At 37.7% G+C, this 24,601-nt stretch overlaps 1 protein-coding gene across 1 annotated transcript in view; it reads right to left on the bottom strand.

The window, feature by feature from the left end:
- Positions 1-24,601, bottom strand: part of LOC128890527 (fibrillin-1-like) — a 119,755-nt gene that overhangs the window by 70,973 nt on the left and 24,181 nt on the right. Inside the window, exon 2 of the mRNA XM_054149090.1 lies at positions 2,081-2,266. Within this exon, the coding sequence (XP_054005065.1) occupies positions 2,081-2,266 (186 nt within the window). The remainder of the gene's footprint in view (positions 1-2,080; positions 2,267-24,601) is intronic.

The raw sequence follows: 24,601 nt of genomic DNA, 5'->3' as shown, positions 1-24,601 counted from the left end.
TTCTTACTTAACGCATTATTTATCGGCAGACGTTATTATGAACAAAAATTGTTTTCATAAGAAACTGATTTCAGTTGATTTTGCACGCAGGATTAAAGAAGTAAAAGATAATGTTTGTATCCCATAAAATGCTTTATCTACTTATATTATAGTAAAAATAATATCCGGAATTTTTGTATAATAATTGAAAATTAATCGACCTTTGAAATTAACTGAATTAATTATCCTTTTGTTAATTACTTCGAAATTAACGAATTATGCCATTAATCAGTATTTTATCTCTAATTATAATGTGATTCAATCGTCGGAATGTATTAATTACATTATGCAATTTATCGAAACTAATTTGAAATGAAAATATACAGATATAATTTACCAGGAAATCAAATACCTAATAAATTCAATATAACGTCGATACCAAGCCTGCATCCATGTACATCCATATACGTAATTTTATACACGTAACTTTGCATTTCAAACTAACTCGAATATTTCCTTTTCATTTTTCGTTATTCTTAGAATGTTATATCGAAGCATTCATTAAAATAATTTTACATGGACATCTTCGTATTATTTTCAAACCATATGTTGACGGAGTTTCTATGGAAATATCCCAGACATTATAATTCATCACATCGTGATAGAAGTCGGACTTGCGAAACCTTTTTCATTTTATTTCAAACACCCTTAGAATGAACACAGGGGATCATGAGACAGAAGTAATTTAACGAATCCAAGAAAAGAGATGTAATTAAGTCGAAAAAAAAAGTTTAAAAGGAAGCATTAAAAAAAGGGGGTCAACAGACAAAGCGTGGTTAGCTGAATCGCTACCTTTAACTTCCTCTGACTTTTGTACATAAAGCAATCTTGAGGATATTATTCGATAATAGGTATCGTAAGCCTTTGTACAACGAAGATTGCCTTCGTTCCTTGTCTCAAATGAAAGTGACAATTCTGTCGTCGATCACAAAATTCTTTGTTGCAAAACGGGAACATTCCGATACGGGGGAAACAGTGAATAGGTTAGTTGAATGGGCACGTCTATCCGGATAAATCGCGAGCATCATGCTTATCCTGGATTTCATACGTTTGCTCGCGCCTACGCAAATACACGATCCATGTCCACAAACACGTAGAGTTTCATTCGTCTCTCCATTCGATGGTATTTGTTGCCTTTTGTTCTATAGTTGCTATCTGTTTTGGCGTATTCAAAGGGAACACGTGCCCAGTTAACAAATGTCGTGTGTATATTAATAGAAACTCTCTGCTTTATCTATCTAAGCCCTCGTGTAGCTTTGAAACGGAAATATTGTTTCCTTAATCGATAAAGCACTGTTCCTTGCATTGGACTTTAACCTTTTTCGGTGCTCAAGACGAGTTAAAGCAGATGAGCTTATTGTTAATGAGTTAATGAGTCAATGAGTTAATCAGTTAACCCTTTCCACTCGAGACCTTTTTTTTCTGGTATCTGTCAAAATTTAGAAATTCAACATGATGAATCCAATATTGTAGAATAAAATGAAAAAATGATCAGATTTGGACGTGCTTCAGAGATTATTTATTTATAGTAAAAAAATGAACTTACAATTAAATTTTCACAACTTTTTTAGTATGCACTTAATAAACGCTTAATGTATTGTTTTGATATTTACGATAGTTTAGCAGAACATAATTTTTTAAATACGTTTTCCTTACTTTTAATTGTAATTATAGTTTTACTTAAATTTAAATACGTAATTGTTTCTAGCCTTTCCCTGCATATTTATATTTACTAATTTGATGAATTTAACGAAGAATACGTCTCGTCTTCGAAATAACGTTTTCACTATCTTGTATCGTATGTTCCAGTTTGGAGCTTTTAAAATATTGAATAGCTTATCGAATAATTATTATTGCAACAACTCATCCGACTAGTTGAAGCGGTCCTCTAATTATTTTGGACAGTGTACGAGGAAGTCTCAAGAACATAAAAATTGTTATTTTTAATTTGACGAGGGAGAAGAAAAGTTGGCCGTGATACTTTCAGCGTGTCATAGTCGTAAAAGCGTGAAGCGTGTAAATTAAAGCGTATATCTCTTACCGTTGGGGATGCATTTTGGGATAGGATGATTCCAACCGTCGACGGTGCAAGTCAGTATTTTATGGCCCTTCAATCTACGCCCTGGTTCACACGAGTACACAGTCTGGAGAGTGCCATCTTTAAGGACCCTTTCTCTCACCGTGCCCCACTGCGGTGGCTGCACCAAGGGACAATTCCCGAGAACTCCTGAAAGTCGAACAAGAGACCTTTAATCACGGATAAGCTCGAGAAAGTAAAGAGATTGGACGACTACATATAAATCGTAAAAATACCGGCTTCAGAATTCGCTTAACGTCTATTTCAGCTAAGATCATCGGATTCGGTACACTTAAGCGGAATTAAGTTTTTCAGTTTTCTATGAAGCTATAGAAAACATATAAATCTTTCTTAAAAATGAAACTGAAAGGATAAAAACGTTTGAGGAAAAAAGCAGTCAATTGAAACAAGGAAAAAATTTGAATATTCAGTATAAACGTGCGGTTACTTGTATCCGAGAAAGATCCTAATTTCAGAGAAATTAAAGTAATAGTCACGGGGTAGATTTTAATTAACCCTTCGCGATAACCCGGGGTCGAAATTACCTCAAGCGCAATTTTAAGTTTTAATTCCGAGTTAAGAAAGTACAAATACAAGATCAACATCTTCTTTTGAAGATCCGCAAAAGATACTTGTGTATTTGTTATAGAGTTATTTATGTATGAAAACACAATCTTATAAACTGGTACGCTGACGGTCGTCAAAGGGTTAACAGTGTTGCTGTAAAACGAGAACTAGCAGAAGAGAAGAATTCAACAATCCAACAGCGACATGTTATACGATCGCTGGCACCTATCTCAGCCGTAGGGTGAAAGCTCCTAATCGACTCGCCGCAAGGATCCCAAGGAGTTACGAGCTACGAGAGTCACAGAGGTCGTCTTGGCTACCACCAACGACGAATGCTCGCTCTGACCGAGAGGAGTCACCGAGTCGTAAGTCCTGGCGCGTAACGAGTTTCGCTTTGGGCACACGGTGACTTTCCCGTGATAAGCGAAGACATTGGGTATTGCCACCTACCGCATTGCCCTTCTGTTAAAAGGAACTCGAGGGAATAGCCGCTGATGTCGCTTCTGCATAGCTTCATCGGTAAGATAAATTAATTTTTGGAAAAAAAAAATATGACCGACATCGGAAAACGTGCACTAGATTTATCGAGAAAAAATGGCCGGCAGCAAAATGTAAGAGGTATGATCGATGAAATCGATTTTAGACCGAACATGTACATATTGTTCAACTCTAACATTAATTGATGTTATATATTCATAATATATAAATAACTTATGCGAGTAATAATTCATAAGTACATAATGACACTAGCATAAAATCACGAGTAAATAACATACACTTTGAAAAACGGAAGTCAATTAAACGCTTCATTAATTCTTAAGCCGAGTTAGTAATTTATAAAAAAAATTCGTAAACTTGGTAGTTATATAAAATCAATCAATATGTACAATATCGCAAGAGTAAACTATTCAAAATATTGTCTCAGTATTATATTGATTACGTTTAAATTGTATATGAAATTGTGTTTCGACCCATTAGATGGCCAAACAAACAAGTAAAATTCATGCTATAAACTGATATTTTACGTCGACGTTGAATTCAACTGACTAAATACTGTTCTCGAAACACCTACTACTACGAGCATTGACTGCGAATTCGAAACAAGTTGAAAGCTCTACCCACAGCAAGCGCGTATTTACAGTCCAACGCCCGTACTAATATCGCACACAATCGGTCGCAAACTCGTATTGTAACTTCGTAACACAATAAATCCGACATTCCGTCTGCGCGGACCGAATAGCCACGTTAGTGAGAATAACGTTTCCGCATCAGGAGGGCTGACAAACTTCTCGTCCGATCTCCGAAGGACCCTTCGCGAAAGTTTTGCCGTTTAATTAATACCCGTGCGTTTACGATCTTTGATTAATATGAAGTCATCGACAAAGTTCAAGTCTGTGCGATCAATTCTCTCTGTTCGCGTGACTCGGCGTTCCTCAAAGGGCCAAGAAACGTAGCCAAATGGACTCGTGTAATTAAATGGATCGTAACAGGCAGTGCAAACAAGGGTAGGTGAAATAGAGCAGCAGCGCGCAATTTGTATAGGTGTAATGGTAATAAATAAAGTTGTAAAATGGTTCTGGGAACTCAATTTTCTTGATATAGAATGTTTAAAGTATTGTCTAGAAATACTGCAAACAGAAATGGTACATATCGTTTAATAATAAAAGAAGGAGTAACGAAATGAAGAAGTATTATGATCTAAGAAGTAATATAAAAAAAAAGAAGTATTCTGCCGGTAATTGCCGAAGCAGCGTGGATGTGACTAATTAAAAATGAAAGATAAAACTAAAAACAATTGCGTACCACACAAAAGTATAAAACAAAGTATTTATTTAATATTTTTCTGTATTCTCAGTTCTCAGTAAATTATTTTTGTCTCCTTACCAATGAAGTCCGATTCATTGTGCACAACCTGCGGACACGGATAGTCGAATTAAAGTAATTAACTAGTCGTATGGCGCCATTGCATTGTATCAAATGAGTGATGAGTCGAAAATCGACTGGAGAAGCCTTAACAACAAAATGTATACTTGCAAAATATATGGATTATACAACGAGTTTCATAAAATGTGAATGTAATGTTAGAGCTGTGTTCGCAACACACGAATAATTATAGAAATTTCTTTAAATATATGTCCTAACTTTATGCCTTACATTTCTTCGTGTGTATCTGTAATTGATACTATTTGCTCGCTAATTAGATATCTTCGTTTTTGTAAGAGGCAAGACTGAATTTAAGAAAGATTTCAAGTTTTTCAAATCTTTCTTTCAACTGCCAAGTAGATTCGAAGCATAGTATGAAGATAGCAACGGAGATATTATGCTCCGGCACAATATAATGCATTAGCTGACACAGCATCTATCTCCTCGAAACTTAACCTGTTAAAACTTTATCGCGCCTCTTGCCATCGAAGGAAATCGCGTTTCTCGTTTCGTCATGCTGAAGCTGTTACCTCCTCCTTTCCCAATCCTTCACCGGGGAACTCTTCCCAGTTTGCCATTGGAGGAGTCCATTTTCCCGAGACTGCGTCGAGACTTCTCCTCGAAAGATGTTCAAACGATCTTTGACGATTTAGTCATACTTAAGGAAATGGAACGCCCGGAGGGATAGGCTCTAAAACGCTTCTTCGGTTTCACTTTAACAAATCGTCGTATCTCGCAGAAGAATGGAGCCTGGCGAACGCGAACGAGAAACGCGTCAAATAACAATACCGAGTACTTCGCGCACGTGTACACCCCTTTTTCACGAATATAAATCATGCTAGACAGTCCACGGCGTTTTTACGAAACCCGATTGTACGGAATTACGCCCGCGCTAATTGCACAAGATGTATGATGAAAATGTCGTATCTCGTTCCTTCGATATTTCTGATACACCCTCTGCGTGTAGGGAATTTTAACCCTCCATGGGCCCGAGTAAATAAAAATAATGTGGATGTACTCATCAGATAGTTAGAAAATTGTAGATTTCCTTGATCTATGAACAGATAATCAAATGTTACCCTACGATGACTTCACAGAATCTTGAAGAATATTATTAAATAAAAAATTTAGCGTAAGCCAATGAACTGTCGAATCGATGATTACGATTAACGATTGACAGATCGACGATCGAAAATTAAGGATCGACTAAGTTCCTCGATTCACAGTAAATTCTAACAGCGTTAACAGTTACTCTGCATACTTTACTTCACTTTTATGGCAACTCTTCACACTACCGCTTCTCCATGTGCCACGCATTAGGCGAATGACAAGCCGGAGAATCTGCTGAATAACGCGCTTGGTGAGCTTTAATTGCGAAGAGATAGGCGAAGAAACAGATAACTATTTGCATTGCAAAAATCTTGCAACGGAATCCAGGAAATTGATGTCGTACATCCACCACGGGATTAAGCCGCACGGAGGGTTACTTAGGAAACATTGCCAAGCCATTGTGCGATATTACGGAAGATGTCGTCGCTCGTTTCGCGAGTGGAACTTATTTTTTCCGCTTTTATAAACGCCGAGTCGTCCACGTGGCGTCGTTATCGTAAGTACGATAGCGAGATGCGTCTGCGAGTAACCTGCTTACACAACAGATGTTCGAAATGACGGCCATCAACGACTATGGAACCATTCACGAGGGTTCACGAAGGAAACGACGCGTTTCGCATAGATGTTCGAAAGCGTGATGCTCGCACGAGTCGTATTGTCAGACAACAGTTGGACTACGACTCGACGGAATTCTACTTTTAAACAGGGATTGGGTAAATTTCTCGTATAAATACAACTTCGGCCTGTAACTGTAAGGAACACAGTGCTCGATAGACCGCATACTAACTGCGGTACACACACTGACTTACATATGTTGTCCTGTAACCGGGTGCTCCGTTTCAAAACGAGTCTTCTAAATATTGTAGTTTAGAACTCCAAAAAGAGAAGTGTCTTCGGGAACTTTTTGCTCAAACACTTACGATTATTACCTTTTCAAACTTTACACATTTACTTGTGCATATTTGAAGGTAATGTACTTTTTTACATGGAAAAATATAATTTGAATGAGTTGAAAATTTGTAACATGATTTGAAGAATCGTAGGCTTATTTTCTAATAATTTTCTAATAATAAATGATAAATGTACTTTCTTATCTTTTTTCTTACTTTCATATGAAAATACTATCTTACTCAAATTAATATTCCTATAAAATTGTACTAAAAAATCATATTAAGAATTACGAGTAACTTAAATCCGCTTCATGATTTATATAAAAAGTCAAGTTTTCTACGCTGTCAATCGCAGATTACGTGCGCATAAAATAGTCAGAAACGTTATGCACTGCAGAATGATAATGCCGGTTGACGACGTTTATTCACGACATACACAATTTCCATATATTATTTATGATGTTCTCCGGCGTCCAATCAGAAACTGATTGGCTCGTCAAATTTTTCCTTTGCCGTATCCCGAAACTCGATCGCCTGTCTTCGTTCCTTTAACGTTTTTACAGAATTACGCGATTATGCGGCTACTTGTCGATATATTTTAAATAAGCACGGAAATATACCTGATGAGCTCACCGTGACACGAAAGCGTAAGTATATAATAACGAATACAATAGATATAACAAGAAAAAGATATACAAGTTTCTATCATAATTTTAATATTAGAATTACAGGTTTGTATTTTATTTCGACAATTTCACATTTACCCAAATAATTGAATACATTAGATTTCTAATCTTGCATGTACTTCTACACTACTATAAATCATAAAACCACATTTATACGTCCGCACTCTTTGTACTATAATGTTGTACACTTTTTGAATTGAAAATTAATATTATATTATTTTAAACAGTAAATACTATACTAAATTATTTTAAGTTTATAGTATTTCAAACAGTAAAACAGGCAAGAATTGGTACGAAATGCCTGAGATTTTGAACCAAACGATATTCATAAACAATACTTACCATTATCAAAAATTTTACCGCGATACTTGCGACTTTCATAAAATCAATATTTGTATATAGAAGAAAGTATCGATAGAAATTATTGGTGAAGAGAATGTGCGCATATATTGTACAAAAACTGTCAAGAAATAATGTAACATATACCATTGTCAGACTTTTGTACTTTCGAATAATTCCATGAAAAAGTTGGTCACCAAATTGCTCGGGCATCGTCGCATCACTCCCATCGCTATCGACGGTACGAGCCACTTAAGTACACACAACATCCTGTTGCTTGCATAATGAGAATTCACTACATCAAGTGGCGGTGTACATTTTTAAAACACCCTGTATACACAGGGCGAGCAATCACGCTACTCATCCAACATTCATTATTCCTCATGGTCGGTTGATCCAACCGATCCAACCTGTCCATATCAGGGCAGACACGGTTGTTGAGGTTTAAAAGCTTCATCGTTCGTTTCGTCTGCCCTCTTCGGGTACGTTGTCGGTAAACCTGCGTATATGTACCTCGTCCTCCGGGAACACGGACTTGAGTGCTTGTGCATATGTTTGCATAAGGCGAGAACGAGGTTAAGCTATGTCCACACGGTATCCTCGTTGAGCTTCCTCTTTCTTTCTCTCTTCCGGTGTCCCCGCTTATCATCCTCTGTTTTATTACTTTTTGCGCTATATTCCCTCGCTTTCGTTTAGTGTCCTATCCGACATGCATATTTTCTCGCTTACCCTCTCCACTATAGTTTACTTTTATTCCCGGTTACGATAGTTCTTTCTTCGCTTCTATTTTCCGTACCTTACTAACACTTAATCATAGGTTTCTTTTTGGTCTTGTATCGTAAACCTTAACTCTTCTGTTAATATCTCCTAACATTTTCGCTAAGAAAAAAAGTTGTTTCAAATCACCCCTGAACCACCCCTTTAAAAGAGTTACAACATTTTTGGGACACCCTGTGTATCGTGTTACATTACACATTCCATTACCATTTTTTCAATGTTCAATTCCTTTCCTGTCACTCTTCTTTTAATTTTCTCGCTCCTTTCCCGTTACTTTTCTTTTAATTGTTTCGCTCCATTCCTGTCACTCTTCTTTTAAATTTCTCGCTCTTCTCTTCCGCAAGGAGCCTCTCTTCTGCTTCTCCTTGGATTCTTTCCTTTGATCTCTGATCCGTCTTTCTTCTTTAATTCTTCCCTTCCCATTCTTCGTTTTTGCCTTATGCTTCACCTTCCTGTCACACGTTTGCCTCGCGCTTATGCATTCGCTTCGCTTGGCGCCCGCGCCGATATTATCACGGTCCTCAAGTTGTTCGATACAGAGGATCACGAAATTACATGCTGATATTGGACATTCACTATAATGCCCCGGTTGTTCGCTTCGCGTTGTGATATCTGCGATAAGCCTTTGCCGATACATTGATCAGCGACCAAACTCTTCCGATAATGATCAAATTTTTATTGGCAAAATTATTTTTGTTTGTCCAGCAATCCATTTATCCGTTAAATTGTAATTACGTCTATCCTCATTTAAAATAAAAACGTCGGATATATTTATATAGCTGCTTTACAAAACCAACTACTGAAAAATTGATTTCCCAACCGATCAAGAAATATCAATAAAGGATCAAATAAATCCATACGGGGCTAATAGATCGCATTTCGCGTTTGCTATATGACTGCCGCGTACGGTGAATATCAATCCGTATGCGAGCATATAGGAATTCGTGTGGAATTCTTTCGCGAAAGTAGCAGCAAATCGGAAAAGCGGCCTGGACGTATTTGCATACGGTGGAAAATTTAGAAGAAAGTCGAGATATTTCAGACGTCGCCGCGGAACGCTTTAAAGTTTCGAAATTGGAAATTGGAAACGTACACCGCAGCCCGAGTTCTATGTAGGTCACTTAAGGTAGGCGTTTTCATTCGTCATTTTTACGTATTCGCCACGATTCGTTGCATCGCTATATCGAGTTTATTCTATTTTTCAATTGTTCAATCAAGATTTTAAAGTGTTAAAAAAAAAGCGTACATTTCCAATTTTTATTTCAAGCTTCAATGCTGTGACTTTTTTTTATTTATGCAATGAAACCCTTTACGGATTTATATGGGTAACAATACATAAACATTTACATACGGTATATAAAGATTCAAAAAATAAGTAGAGGAGATTCTAATTAATTTTTAATTAATATACATTTGAAGATGTCCAGTTCAGTTCAGTTTCTGACACCTTCGCTCGTATTATACAATTCTTGAAGTACTCGTTCCTCCAAGCCTATTCTGAATAAAACCCAAGTTGTGCTGAAATACTTTGGAATAGATCCTGGGATCCTTCCATTTTCCTCTTGTTCCCAGCAGAACAGTCTGAACGCAGCCAGGTTGTACAATACTTTGCTCTCCAACTCCGTGGACAAAAACCGTCGAACGAAAAAGAGCCCGGACCGCTATTCTCGTCATTGAAAATCGTCGCGTTTAAATCCGCCAAAACTTCCAGCGTACATGGATCAGTCCGTAAATCACGAGCACTATTGTGCACGCTCGGACGCATAGCGTGGCTCCTGGTGCGCTATGCTTCTAATGCATCAACATTAGATGCCGTTTCTCTCCGACAGCGAGCGAATTACCGTGGCAGCCGCATCGCGAAACGCTTTTCCGGTTCATTATCACGAAGATCTATTATTACGAAGCGGCGTCCGACGGCGCCGGCGACCGTTACACCCATGTAGCCGATAACAATCGATTCGCGAGAAATATTAGAATTGATTCGAACGTCGATTTACCTGACAACAATGGCCAGAACGTGCAGCGCTGGTGGCACGGCTCGTTAGCTTTACTCTTTGCGCGGGGTATACCGATGTAGGTACCAGCTGCTAGACGAAGCTTCACCGTCGCTGCATCCCCTTTATAACGAACCCGCAGCCGCGACTGTTCTTTTTTTTCCGTTCTGGTCGACTCTCTAACAATATACGTGTCTACGGGTACTTTATCAATGAGTCTCCTAACCGAGGCGAGGCGCCTGCCGTGGTCGACCCGATCCGCCTTTGTGTGTCGGTCCACGCTCGTTTTAATTAATTACCGTTCTATTTCGCACGATACATGACACCGCGCTGTTACGCGTCGAAATCGTTTCTGATAGCGGTAAAACTGGTAAACGATATTCAACAACTGATACATTTCAAATAACTGTGTGGCTTTACAGATGTGGAGCAAAGGAAACTGACAAGGGAAGCTTGGGAACTGATACACTCCGATTTTGATGAATTTTGTATAAATATTTATTAAACCTATCTTAGAAGACAGGTGGAATTCGTTTGGGTCTGTTTTTCACTTTGTGGGAGAAACTACACCTTTCCTCCGCGCCGACGCCGCTTCGTTTACGTATGCGTTTATAACTCGAAAATGATAAGAGATGAAGAAAAAATGTTCAAATAAACGATGCACTATTCTTAAAGGCCTGTAAACCAGTGTCAAACAATTTTCAAAAACAACTTTTTCTCCAAAAATTACTATAAATGCATTTAAATTATAAATGCACAAGTAAAAGGAGCAACTCGGACGAAAGGGGTGGTTTCTCCCTTACAACCCAAATCGGAAAGACTAAAAACGGCGTAGTTCTTATGATGGTCCCACAAACAATTCTACAAAGTTTCATTAAAATCGGCGGGTCTGAGTGTACCATCATTTCTGAACACCATTTATCTGAAAGAAAAGATTTCGCGAGTTTTAAATGCGCGTTACGTACCCGTTTCTTCAGCAGAAGTTAAAGAGACTGTTGCCAAAGCGTTCCAAGCGCACCTGATAAATCTGCTTTGGTAAAGGGGTGTTGAAATGCATTGGTTCGAAAATAAAACAATACCGTATTTATTGGCTCTCAGAGGGTCGTGACAAATTGCGAGGCATAATAAATCTCCTCCGCGCTTCTACTTATTATCGTTCGTTGCGCGTAACGGCGGATTTACAGAACGAGCAGAAAGAAAACTACAGAAAAGGATTTGTACGAAGGGAGAAGATAAGATACGTTCCGCGTTTGATCCCAAGTAGTTCTTTCTCCTTGATCTGCTAAGCTTGAATTAGTGCCCTAACGCTCCCTCGTACGTGCCTACTCCATAATCCAATTGGACTTGCGCGTGCAAAATCTTGGACGAAACACTTACGAATAAAATCTGTTATTCTTTCGCCTTCTCCTAAATATATTTATGGATTTATAGATAAAGCAGTAAATACTGGTAAGTATCGGTAGTATGATCGAAGAAGAAATTATATTTATTTCATCGTTTCGGATAAAAGTAAGAATGAAAACCTTCAAAAGATTGTTCTTACTATCAATAATTTCCAACACTTGGTACAAAAAATGTTTCCATCAATCTAAGAATGAAAAACTGACATATGGCTATTGCATTCGATCTATAAGACAATGTGAAATTATATGGAATATAGTAATGAAATACAATAACGTGGAATGTAATAATAAACTGTAATAAGCGTAAAGCCTAATACTTAATAAGTATAATGGACGTTAGTTCTTAAATAAATACTGAAACAAGAAAAGTCTAACTCGGCCAGTAAGAATTCGCGTAAAGTCAAGAACGAAAAGGCAAATCCGTCCCGCGTCCGAGATTGTGTACACACCTACCAAGCGTGGACGTCGAAGAACTCGAACTCTCCATTCCGAAGAAACGAGATTGACTGTAAAAGTTGGCATTGTTGAGGAAAGGAGAAGATCGCGAGCCCGTACCCGGAAAAGGGTCACAGAGTGGCTGTATATACGCCCAAAAGTACAATCGTCTCGAGAGACCTTATCGAGCGAAACAAGTCGAGTTGGCAAAATTGCTTTCGCGGCGCGGACGATTAACTCCCGAATGCTCATCGTCGAATCAGCGAACTATGGTTCATTAACGCTCCGCCGTGCCGCCACCGAGCCTGAACGAAACGAACTTTGCCCGTTAATCGCGTTTCGCGAATTGCCCGTAAGAAAGCCGACGAATTTCTTGATCCTTCGTCCCTTCCTCTAACCACACCTCCCGACGATGTTTTCGATGAGGAACTGGTCGATCGAAAGTACTTTCAAAGAATTCACCAAGCACCACCATGTGGAATTGCAGAATACTGTCCTCATGAAGATGTTCCCTTGATTTACGTCGAAAATGTAGAAAACTCTTCTCTATAGATCACTGGAGCGAAGCATGCAAGTCTGACTGTGTCGGCGAAATCTACTCACAGAGGACAAGTACATTGTGAATTTGGCAGGAGATAGGACCTTCAACTATAGGTTATTGCATTCGCTTGAAACGCTCTATCAGAATACGTATGAGAAACAATATCATTTAAAAAAAAAAAAAGACAAACTCGATGCTCATATCTCCTCTATGCTTCCTCCGGTAAAAAAGTTATTGGTACCACATTACATGCCCCTAGAAATCAAATAACTCTTGTGCGACGCTATTTTTCAATCTCTAGAAGTAAGCGAATTATTCAAGTGGCCTATTTTAAATGTCTCAGCCTATATATAAAGATTTTCAGATTAAATGTGTAAATATTTCTTAATTTTTTTCAACTACAATACACCATTTTCTATAATAGTAAATTAAGCTCCTGAGAACGGTTATTTATTTCTCGGACACGTCGTATTTTTTAGAAGTAGCAGTTTCGTTTCTTTCAAGTCGAGAGAGAGAGAGAGCGGTCCTTCTTCCTGTACACAGTGAGTGCACTTTTTCGTCGCAGTGACCTTTCGTTTCCGAGACTAATGGTTTGCATTAACCCCTGGCCTCGTCGTAGTCGAAACTCGACTCGTAGGTTAGCCTTTGGAAAATTAAAGAAAAATGTGGCGAAATATGTTCCGTTTCGTTTGCCGAATAAATAATACACGCGTGTAAACAAATATTTAGCTTTGTTAGCTTATAAGCTGGTAGCTCATAAATTAACCGTTACACTTTTTCCTGCAACATCGAAAACTGTTATTTTCATTTTATACTAAGTGAAAATTAGCAAGATTAATGTAAGGATGTACAAGAACTGACACGTCCATGATATATAATTATTTAATGAAAAAGAAATTCTCTTTGGCCTAATGGATGAGGAAAAAGTCTAGCGAGGGCTATCCAGCTACCTGATGTTTAAGAGTATTCCAAGGGAACGACCGCAAATTGTGAGCTCCGCTGTTTCGTCCGCTTGACCATCAGTTACACTAATTCTTCGTCAGGGAGAACGACTTCAAACGTTCTCTAACCGAGTTCTGAGATCGGACCACTAAACGGAACGTCGTCCATTTCGTTTATGTCGAAACAAAGCCAGCTCACCAAGTAATTCGATTTTATATAATTGCATTGCTCTGTTTTACTCGCGATGGCTTATTCTTTGCATACACGGAGGATTTCATTAGATTCAACGTAACCAACAGGAAAGTAACCCTACATGAAAGAAAAAGAAAAAATACGAAATAAAATTTATTAAAGATTGAAACATTATTTATTAAAGATTGAAAATTTATTTAAAAAACGAACATATTTAATATTCTGCGTGAAAATAATTTAATTTAAAATATGTGTAATGAATAATAATGCAGTTTAAATATAAATTATTTCATACTTTTCACTGCATTTAAATTCATGTAAATTAACTAGAAATTATTTCATACTTTTTAATGCAGTTTCAATGTGTTTCGAAGTCGGTTATATTTTTTATCCAAGAAATTAATTTATTCGTTACCATTAATGTTGAAATGCCTGTATACTATACCGACATTTGACATTTAAGAACCATGAGATCGATATTGAAGGAGCACAAGAATATTCCCGAGCTCACGGCACTTTCGTAATGAACGCCTTTTTCATTCTGTTCAGGTTCTGAACTTAAATCAACGCGATCGTAAGAAAATTATATCTGGTCGAAATTGAAACTTTTTTACTGAGAAAATTCAACATATTATCATAACGAATGCTTTTCTCATTCTATTCAGGCTCCGAGTATAAATTAACATGACACCAAGGAAATCTTATCTCCTTGACACTGTAGCTTCTCTTTCTACAAAATCATCTTCCTCTTTAAGTTTTGCCGGTGAAAACTGAATTTTTTCGAAATATAGACCCACAGTAACTTCACGATAAGAACTCTTTTCATTCTCTTCATACAATATGCTAACGCCTTACCATTAAAACTTCTCTACAGACGAACTGGACATGCACTTTCCACCTCGCTTACAGCAAGTAAATCGCCCCGAAACGCGGAATTACGCTACTTTCATGGTTTACGGCTCAATTATTCGAATGACGCGCAAGGTTTGAGAAAGTTAAACACGGTTGCATTAGGGCGACGTTGAAAAGAGACGTCGCACAACGCCAGCACAGCAAGGTAACTCGATTTTCAGGCTTGCAATTTGGTAACCGTATCAGGGGCAAGATTTGAAGAGGAAGAGAGACCGTTTCCACTGTCGTTCCCCAGCTTCCGCAAGAATAACGTTGCGAGTCGGAGCCGGAGTAGCGGATAACCTTTTCACGGGGAAGAGCAGAGGAATTACGATCTCGACCCCGGATTCCAGTGGCCCCGGCACGATCGTGATTTAATTACGGACGCTCTTGGTGGGCGTTAAAAAGCTTTCCTCCGTTCTTTTTTTTCTCCACTTTCTTCGGGCATCGCACGAAGAAGGCGCCGCCGCGAGAGGCAACCAAGATTCGAATCTCCGAAAAACCATTCCTCCTTCATGCTGGCGGCCTTCCGCAAAAAGGCGTGTTAACCTTTCACGCAGCTTCCACGCCGTCGACGAAAGACGATAAAAACGGGAAGGCAGGACGAGATAAACTCACGTGGGTTCGTGAGAATTTTTTTCAAACTAACGAGAATACCGCGACGACCGAATGCAGGGTTTCTCGGTTTACGTTAATCAACGGTGAAACTTCGGCTCGCCGAGGAACGTTAAAAGGAAACCACGAAAAACTTCTGTATACTTTGTTGTTAATTCGCCGGGAACTTTTTTCTTTCTTGTGTTTTCTTTTTGGTTTACTTTTATTACGGGGGTGAGATTCAAGCTAACGCCCGCGCCGCGGCGAAACTTCTCTACGCTTGCTCGCGCGTCTGATTTTTATAGGTCGTGTCGTCGTAAATCGTGATGCACGGCCTCTTCGTAAGGAAACTTTTGTCATTTTGCAAGTTTTTGAGAGCAAATGGTGCGGTATTGTGCTAATGAACGACGTGCGAGTGTTTTGTAAAGTTCCATCTGCGGCCCGATACGACTGAGGAGATACACGCCACTGGAGATGAACAAAAATTCGCTGATTTTGCACACAGATACACCATTATTTATGTTTTCTCAAATACATGTTCAGAGTAACCACTATTCAGGATCCATTCGGTACTAACCACAACAGCGTTGATGCTTCTATTTAATTAAATTTCTTTAAAAATAACTGACAATGAGTTAAAAGAAAGAACAATTTAAATCTTTAGGTCTGAACAAATCTTAGGTCTGAACGCCATTTACTGACAAGCAATGTTTTCCAAGTGTCCGCCTTAGATATTTTTGGAACTTTGCATACGTGTAGAACGTCGAAAAATGTACTCAAAATAGGTTAATACTCAAAAGAGGTTTCAAATGACTGATTTGAATTTCGCGTGACAGTTTATCTCGAAAACACAGTTTTGAAAATGATTCATTTCATCACCCAACGAATCAGAAATCGGCCCTGAGGGGGACACGTTGAATCTGCGATTTCGATCGTAAGAGGGCTTAATGGACGCGCGTGACTAACCGTTTCCTAACGCGGCGCGTTATCAAAGTGCCCGGCACCGCGGAACGAAGAGGAAACGTGCGATCATCCGCATTGAATCGCCGCACGCTCGTGAATCGCGTTAGGCAGTGTTTCCACATGCAAAGCTTATTGGCTTTAAAGAGTCTTTCAACCTAATTGCGCCAATATCAGAGGCGCCAGCTTACGATTTTATCAGTTTTAACAGTTTTTAACAGACGCGGTATTTCACAACGTCGTCTACTAAAATTCGCGTAGATCATTTTACGATGAGCGATGGACAGGGATTTTTTATGACATCGATGTAATATGTTGCATTATACGTGCAATTAGGGGTTGGTTGAGTCATTAATTTCCTACTTTCGACATTGTTTATATAATACAAGGCTTCGAAAGTGTAGATTTCATAAATTTGGTTAACGAAGCTGCCATACTTTTTCGTGAAATCGCGAAGAATGAATCTCTCTGAACAAATGTTCATTGAATTGATTTTCATATCATACAAATTTTCCTTTATATGTAATGTCATTTTTTAACGGAACAATTACTCAAATTATACCACTAAAGTAAGAATGCTATGGGTGCCTAACAAACCATTGAAGTACTTGAATAGCAATCATTCTTATCTTAATGTAATAGAAGAGTTATGGTATATACTGAACAAAATTAGAAACAGACTGTCAAATTGACAATAAAAATATTGATTGCATTTAAATCAACCTTTTTTGATTATTTCCTCGACGTTATCGCGATCGTTCGTAGGAAACATTTCAGCAACAACTCAACCTCCCCCCGGTTTTTTATCCGCTGCTGTTCTGAAAGGAACAAGATAATCAAACTAATCCCGTAGCTACCAAGGAGAGCGTATAAAACACGTGTCGTTGATTTAAGCATCGAGGGCTTTTATCTCACGTGAACTGTAATGAACCGATTGCTAGACGAACTGGAAATTCTTTCTGCGAATCGCGACAACCTAGTTTTGCTCGTTGGTATCTCGCATCGCGTGGCACGATGTATAAAAAGCCACTGTTCTTGACAAAAAATCCTAATACGTCGACCTCCCGCTAATGAGTTCATTACAATCGGCAGTGATCGTCGACCGGTTCTCGCTGCATCGCGGAACGAGCAGCCCCCTTTATGTGATATTCACGCACGTGCACACACGTAGGGGGCACCCGTATGGAGAACGCGCAGATCGATAACCGAGGCGCCAATCAAATGATAACGAGCGAGCAAAATGGTACGCTGCTACCGCGCGCGAGCACCAAGGGATACCTGTAAAAAATAACCACCTAAACGCACGACTACATGGCTTAATTAGAAGCAAGGAGTTCCGGGGACGATAATTAATCGTGATCGATTGCAGAATTCATCGCTTCGATGATGAGTTTGACAATGACACTCTTTTGGATTTACTACCACCAATAGTCTTCTCGATGCAGCGGTTCGTAAGAATTGTTTTTGAACATTTCTTTTTTACGGATTCCGTGAATCGTGAACGAGGTTTTTACTTTGCACGTGGTCTTACAGACTTCGTGACAAGGTTTCGGAATTTTTCATTTCGATAAAGTTGATGTGCAATGGTGACTTTACGATGCACTTTGCATTGGATCATTCAGAAGCAAAAAATTCAAAAATATTATTAATATATAAAAAAATAAAATTATGAATAAAATGTTACACGATGATTCCATTCATCGTGTATCATTTAGATAAAAGCTTGCATAACTCTGTCTTGTACTTCGTAAGTTAATATAATTAAATTATAAGCAAAATACTGGATATCTCTAAAATCAGAAGTTTGTGATTTTTTTGTTTTGTTAAAATTCCTAATAACGTATGAAAAACAATTATGCTTCTGCCACTTTTGGATTTGAAATAAAAATAAAAATTGTGAAAAGAAATGTTTCACAGTGCTCTGTCGAATAAATATTTATTCATCGATTACATTTTTGCCTACATCTGTATTAAGTAATTAATCATGTACCTCTAGATTCAAAACCATCCAGTACATTATGCTTGTTCCGGGGAGTGGTCAATACATTGCATAATGTCTATCCAATAACATTTTTCTATAGAGTCCGTCTCATATCGTGGTAAAGGAATCTTTGGCGCACGAAGAAGCCTGCCTTTCTACACGCATCATTTACACGCATAAACGTCAAGCATGATTGGCTCGTAACCACGGTCGATCAAGGCGCCAATCAAACGATTATAGAAACCAAAACGACCACGTTGAACGAACCCCCTCCATGAAGTTCATCGCATAACTCGAAAGAAAATAAAATACATCGAGTTTGGTGTTGAATACAAAATAATAATAAAGACACTTCTTTTCATAAGCTTCACACGATACTTTAAAAATAAGTTACGAAAATAAAATTTGATTCTTATTCCATTAATTTATTTTTATATTCGTCATCTTTATTGCACCATAACGAAAAACAACTCAAAATATTATATAGGTATATAACAGTATTTTCAAATTGAAGAAGTAGTTGATTTACAATTTAAGTCTAAGTGTGGTTAGTTAATGATAGAAAAAATATTTTAGTTGGAATTTTAATTTCTTTTTTTGGGGAGATTTCAAAATTATCGATGTTTTCTATCGAAAAATGTATCAAGTAATAACTACAAAGAAAGAATATAAAAATTGAAAGGAAACAAAGAAAATATTAAGATAGAAGAAAGATAGAAGAGAGAATACTAGTGTGTAACATCTGCAAAGAAATAATTCATATTATTCAAATCATTATCGATGGGTTCAACAAATATTTTCTACGTAAAGAATATAAGCAAACAATACATTCCAATGGTCCAGATCCTGGTATCACAGAACCTATGCATACGTTTTTCTTTGGCATTTCCATAAACCTACTTTACTCGAATCGTATTTTGTCATCGACTGCTGGTGCAATAACTATAGCACCTACTCCATAGATACGGAATTCTGTGCAGCATCAGAAACATTGTGTGGCAAAGAAAAATATTTTCGATTTGTCCAAATTTACTTTCGCGTAATTTTACCTCGAATCCTTCGATTCTCGTTGCTCGAGATATTTGAGCGAAAATAAGAAAAGGAAGAATGAAAATAAAATAAAAATTGTTGTCCCACTTGTTTTCATTTCCAAAACCATCACGTTAATTGATCTACGCTGTTTGGCGTTACACATTTCAAAAAATCATTTACCAATAAAAATATTTGCATAAGAATAAAAAGTACCGTGATCACAGACATCACCACTTACGTTATTAAATTACTAGTACTGGAGCCTGAAGTCCTTTGGTGCTTATTTATTGCTTATGAGAATTTTATTCAGGTATTCATACTAAGCTTCCCTTGCTGAAATTATCCCTGACCACTCTGATATATCAAATGAATAAAACTATCACTTCGTTTGCTATAACAGTCTATCGCTAAACAAAGCCAGACACGTGACATGGCCTACTTAGTGCCATTAATTTGTAGATTTTGATCAGCGCTAACGGGTGGTACGTATGTATGGTGGTCAGTCTTGGTGTACTAATTGCTGTCGCTTGAAATTTAGGAACTTGGACGTAATTAGGGTTGTCCATTCGCGCGTTGCGTCGCGTCCGCTTTATTCCCGCAATCCCGCAAACCTGTTAGAGTTTATTATCGGATTGCGTTTCGTCGACGCTTCATCGTCCAATTGTTGCATTGCTTTTTCGACGTATGCCAATCAAATTCGAGTTACAGGTTTGCGTATTCACATCATTAAAATTGTTGTTTGTATAGAATATTTCTGAAAAAAATGTCACAGACGTTATTCTACTTTTTAATTTTCATCGTTGAATGTTTTTCAATTATTTATTTTATTTCTAAGGATAGTATAAAGAATACCAAGAAATTTTTTCATTTTTTTTTTTTAATTCTATCAACTATTATCAAGAAACTGTATTTACCAATTTTCGTCAAACTCGCGTTTCAACGCAGACCAGTTTTTCCGTTTTCGCACCTAGTTTGTACTTCAATTTTCTATTGACAGGCTGACCGTAGAGATTGTAGAGTGGCGGACGAAAATACGATCGCGCAAAAAAATTCCTCCCGTGTCATACCAGTTGAAGCTTTCGAAAACTAGACAACCTTTTTAATGGCGTTTTGGTTTCAAGTTCACTGCACACTCTTCCATTGACGTTACGAAAGAAACGAAGACAAACAAAATATTCCTAAATTAATCCATATTACATTATTAAGATAAACATAAATACATTAATAAACCTATTATTCAAGGGTTACAAACTTTTATGAAATTGTTCAATCATAATTAGATATACTACCAAATAATCTTTTGATTCACTGATTAATTTCCGTAACGTGGAGTGCATAAACAGTGACGAGTGTCGCTAGAAACATGTTTGATGATTAAGGTAATGGGTGTTCAAAGGTGAATATACAGATAGCAATCATAAACGATATCAATGTTGTTGTTTTTTTTTTTTTTTTTTTAATTGGATGTTAAGGTCACATGCATCTTCTCAGGTTATGAGTGACCACATTTACTTTGCGAAGAATGTAGAATGTTCTACATGAGTCTGCCTTTTGTAGCATGTTTGCTACGTTCGATATATTATATCGTGTCCTTTTTGCACTATATTTGGAACAGTGGGCTAGGATGTGCTCTATGGAGATCAATGTTGTTTACGATACAAGTTACACTTTGGTAAATCGGACCAAGAGATGAAAGTTTCTATGCCCATAAATAAAAATATGTATATAGATTCAGAATCTTTTAAAGCCGTCGTCCCGGCTATCAAAGTTTCAACTCCAGGAGATCCTTGGGCAGGTAGCTGAACCGTTTCATTATCCATCAGCTCGCGTCGCTTAATGAAACTGTAAAGTGACTCCTTTCAAAGATTAGTCGCATCGAGTGTGAGTGCGCAGGAGGTCCATTCCGTTTCCTGTGCTATTTATTCACACGGTACGACGCACACGCGGAGCGCAACACTATATAGCAGGTAGTTGATGGTCGGCTGAATCCTCCACAACACGGACAACGGTTTCCCATTTGGCAACGTGAAACTGATCCACCGTGGCTCCCGTTTTCTCTTGAATTTTTCAGCCGATAAATTCGTCGCTGTTGGCGCCGCGTTTCGCAAGAACAGCGAATAAGTAACGGCAATTGTAACAAAAAAGGATCACCCTTCACCCAACTCTCCCGACAGAATGTCCTTTTTTGGTCTTCGCCCTCGGAGAAATTAAAAGTTAAATCCCGAAAGCAGAATTTCGCTGGATCCACGATAACATAACAGAATCTCGTTTCAATGTAGACGATACTGGGTTAATTGAAATTCTTTCGCTACTTTTATTTGGAAAATGTACACAATATATAGTTTCATCTCATTTTTCATTACTGTATTAGTAAAATTAAATTTCTTACGTGTCGATTTCTCGAACCGTATGATCTATTTATTATTTATTCATTGCTTTTGAACCGAATATGGTTTACATATCGTATACGTTACATGAATATATATTAACATATTGCTTAACGTTTAATCTATAACACCCCCTTAAATCTTCAACCGAATAAATGTCACGAGTAAACTGGTATACGTTCTTTGAAACCGCTTTCATTCTAGTACGATATTACCCATTCCTGTTTGAGCGCTATTGTTATATCGAATGACTTACTGGTACAAAGGTATTACAAGAAAAGTAGGCGTACAAACACAATTTGTCACGTACTGTGCGTGAATTGAATTTTCCGCAGAAGTAGTGCCCGTAACGAGTACAAAGAGAACAGCGTATGGGATTGGAATTTTTCCAATCGCAAACTGAACGCGATTCGCGAAATGCCGCTGCATAAATACGCTGTTTATGAAAGGCTCTCAAGAAGTACGTCAAGCAATTCCGTCGCCGACAATTGAATCTGCTTAAACGGTTTCGCAGAAAGCACGCTATCGCCCAGTTCCAATTTCCCGTGAAATTAAACATCGAGATGAAATTTTCCAAACGAATTGGCCGCTCGTTTCGCGTTATACCACCGCACGGATAAAAAAAAGAAGTAGACTCTACGAATCTGTGGAGGAAATCGACTACGATAGAAGAAAATGCGGTGGCGTATCATCGTGTAAGGAAAAAAAGTCATCTGACAATAATAGCCTAATTAGTAGTTAGATTACAATAATGACGTCATTTTTGTTGTCTATCATAATATGTTCCCTTCCAAATCAAGCATTTCTCTAACATTTATTTCTATCACAAAAAACACGCGAGATATTTAAGACGTAAGAGTTAGGTGAGGCACCCTAAAAATATTTCTTACATTTATTACACAACTAAATATTTTCATTTTGCTGAGAAAGGTCAGAATCTTCGAGGTCTAGACGTCAAATAAAAAATAAAATGAAATACTTGTAATAACATTGTTAGCTAATAATTGTATACCAAGCAACAATTCGAATTACTACGAGTTGAACAATATTCTTCATCCATTTTTCCTTAAATACGACACCCGCGAAGTCCATTTTGTTTTGAGTTTATATTGTGCGTTATCGAAGCAATCGATGGAACATCTATATGCATGCTCGGTTGGTTTTTCCAATTTCGATGTCAGCTAAATTGAAATACTCTTAAGTCGCGAATACTGGCCAACGGCGGTGAGAACCCTTAAGAGGATAAGCAACTCGGGCTGTTATTTTCTCGTTGTCTTTTTGCAATAGAACGAAATGGACGGCTGGTAATACAAGGGAAGCCGATTGGTACACTCTTCTCTCTGTCCCTTGCGCTCGACGCGCGGAGAATCCATTTCGATCCATGCGCCGTTGATCGGTTCACTGAAATTTTTTTTCCCCGGGAATTTCGCGCCATGTTCATTTTTCTTATTCGATCGACTCTATCGCCCGTTCATCATCTCGACGCAATACACGTCGCAATATCGGCTAAAGTAAAACGATCGACCGCTGGTATCGAAGCGAACGAGATCTATTAACTCGGTTGCCAAAATTGAAAAAGATCGAGCGCCCGAGAAATGTGGAAAGTAAGCGACAAACGAACAATTACGATATTGGAGAATTCTTAGAATTCTGCTTCGATGATTTTCCAAGAATTTTCCAAGAATATTAGAATTTTATAATAAATTCTAATGTACAAACGGTGGCAATCTTTCCTCGTATTTATTTTTAAGTTAACACCTTGAATTCTGACTGTTTATCCAAGGATCCTTTTTAATTTTTAAGTCGAGGCTTTAATTTTTAACGAGTCGAATGGTACCAATTATTTGTGGACGGAAAGTTCAAGAAGTGACTGGCACTTCGTTAAACTTTAAGGGCTGATTTCACCCCTACATAGTGAATTTCCGCCGAAAAGAAAAAATTGTTCTTTGCATACTTCAATATCCTCTACGTAAATTCCATTTATTTAAATACAAAATTACTCTCCATGTTGTTGGTTTTATTCAGAATATGCAAGTATTCTAGCAACTCGAATGGGTTTTATGCGTTTGAAACGCGTCTTTTATCCTTTAATTAGTCACTTCCGTTAAAATCCAGCGCGAGTAAAAAGCAATGAGACTAAAAGAAAAATTTAGAATGAAATAACGAGACTAAGTTTCTCCGTCGGTAAAAAATGTTTCAATTACTGAAATGACAACAGTAATTTTGGAGTTACCTCGGCGAAATAATTCGAGTGCCGTCAAGTTCGTGCACGTGAACGGGATCAAAGTAACGTAACGTAAAGACACTGACGTACGTGGCAGAAAAATACAACCTGTTTTTAATGAGTATTACTTATAAAAGAAGCTATTTTAAAAGTTTTGTTTCAAAGAGACGCTTCAGCTAAAATGTGTGTCATTTATGACTTTAAAAACGCAGCCAGTGTATATGGAACTGAAAATTCTGAAACATTCGTGAACATTAATTTCGTAGAAACTGCTTCTGAATGTAATAAAATCTCCACAAACAATTGAATGGAATTTAATCGAAAACATTTTAATACGATGAAATTAAGCGCGTAGTGACTATAAAAGCATTTATATAGAGAATTTGATTGCCGTTTTGGAAGGCTCGACGAGAATTTCGAGAGCACGACTATACCGCCAACGTATTAATTAAGTCGCTGCTGCAATTCATCACTCAAAACTTCATATATATGTATATCATATATCTTCTTCATATATATTCTTCATATATATCTTAATAAAGTTAATATATATTTATATATATTATATTTTTGTCTGGATTAGGCCTGGTAGATCGATGGAAATTTATTATATATAT

This window comes from Hylaeus anthracinus, unplaced genomic scaffold, assembly GCF_026225885.1.
Source record: "Hylaeus anthracinus isolate JK02 unplaced genomic scaffold, UHH_iyHylAnth1.0_haploid 12000, whole genome shotgun sequence".
NCBI lineage: Eukaryota > Metazoa > Arthropoda > Insecta > Hymenoptera > Colletidae > Hylaeus > Hylaeus anthracinus.
Note: the sequence above shows the minus strand (reverse complement) of the source record. Positions and strands in the feature narration are given on the sequence as shown.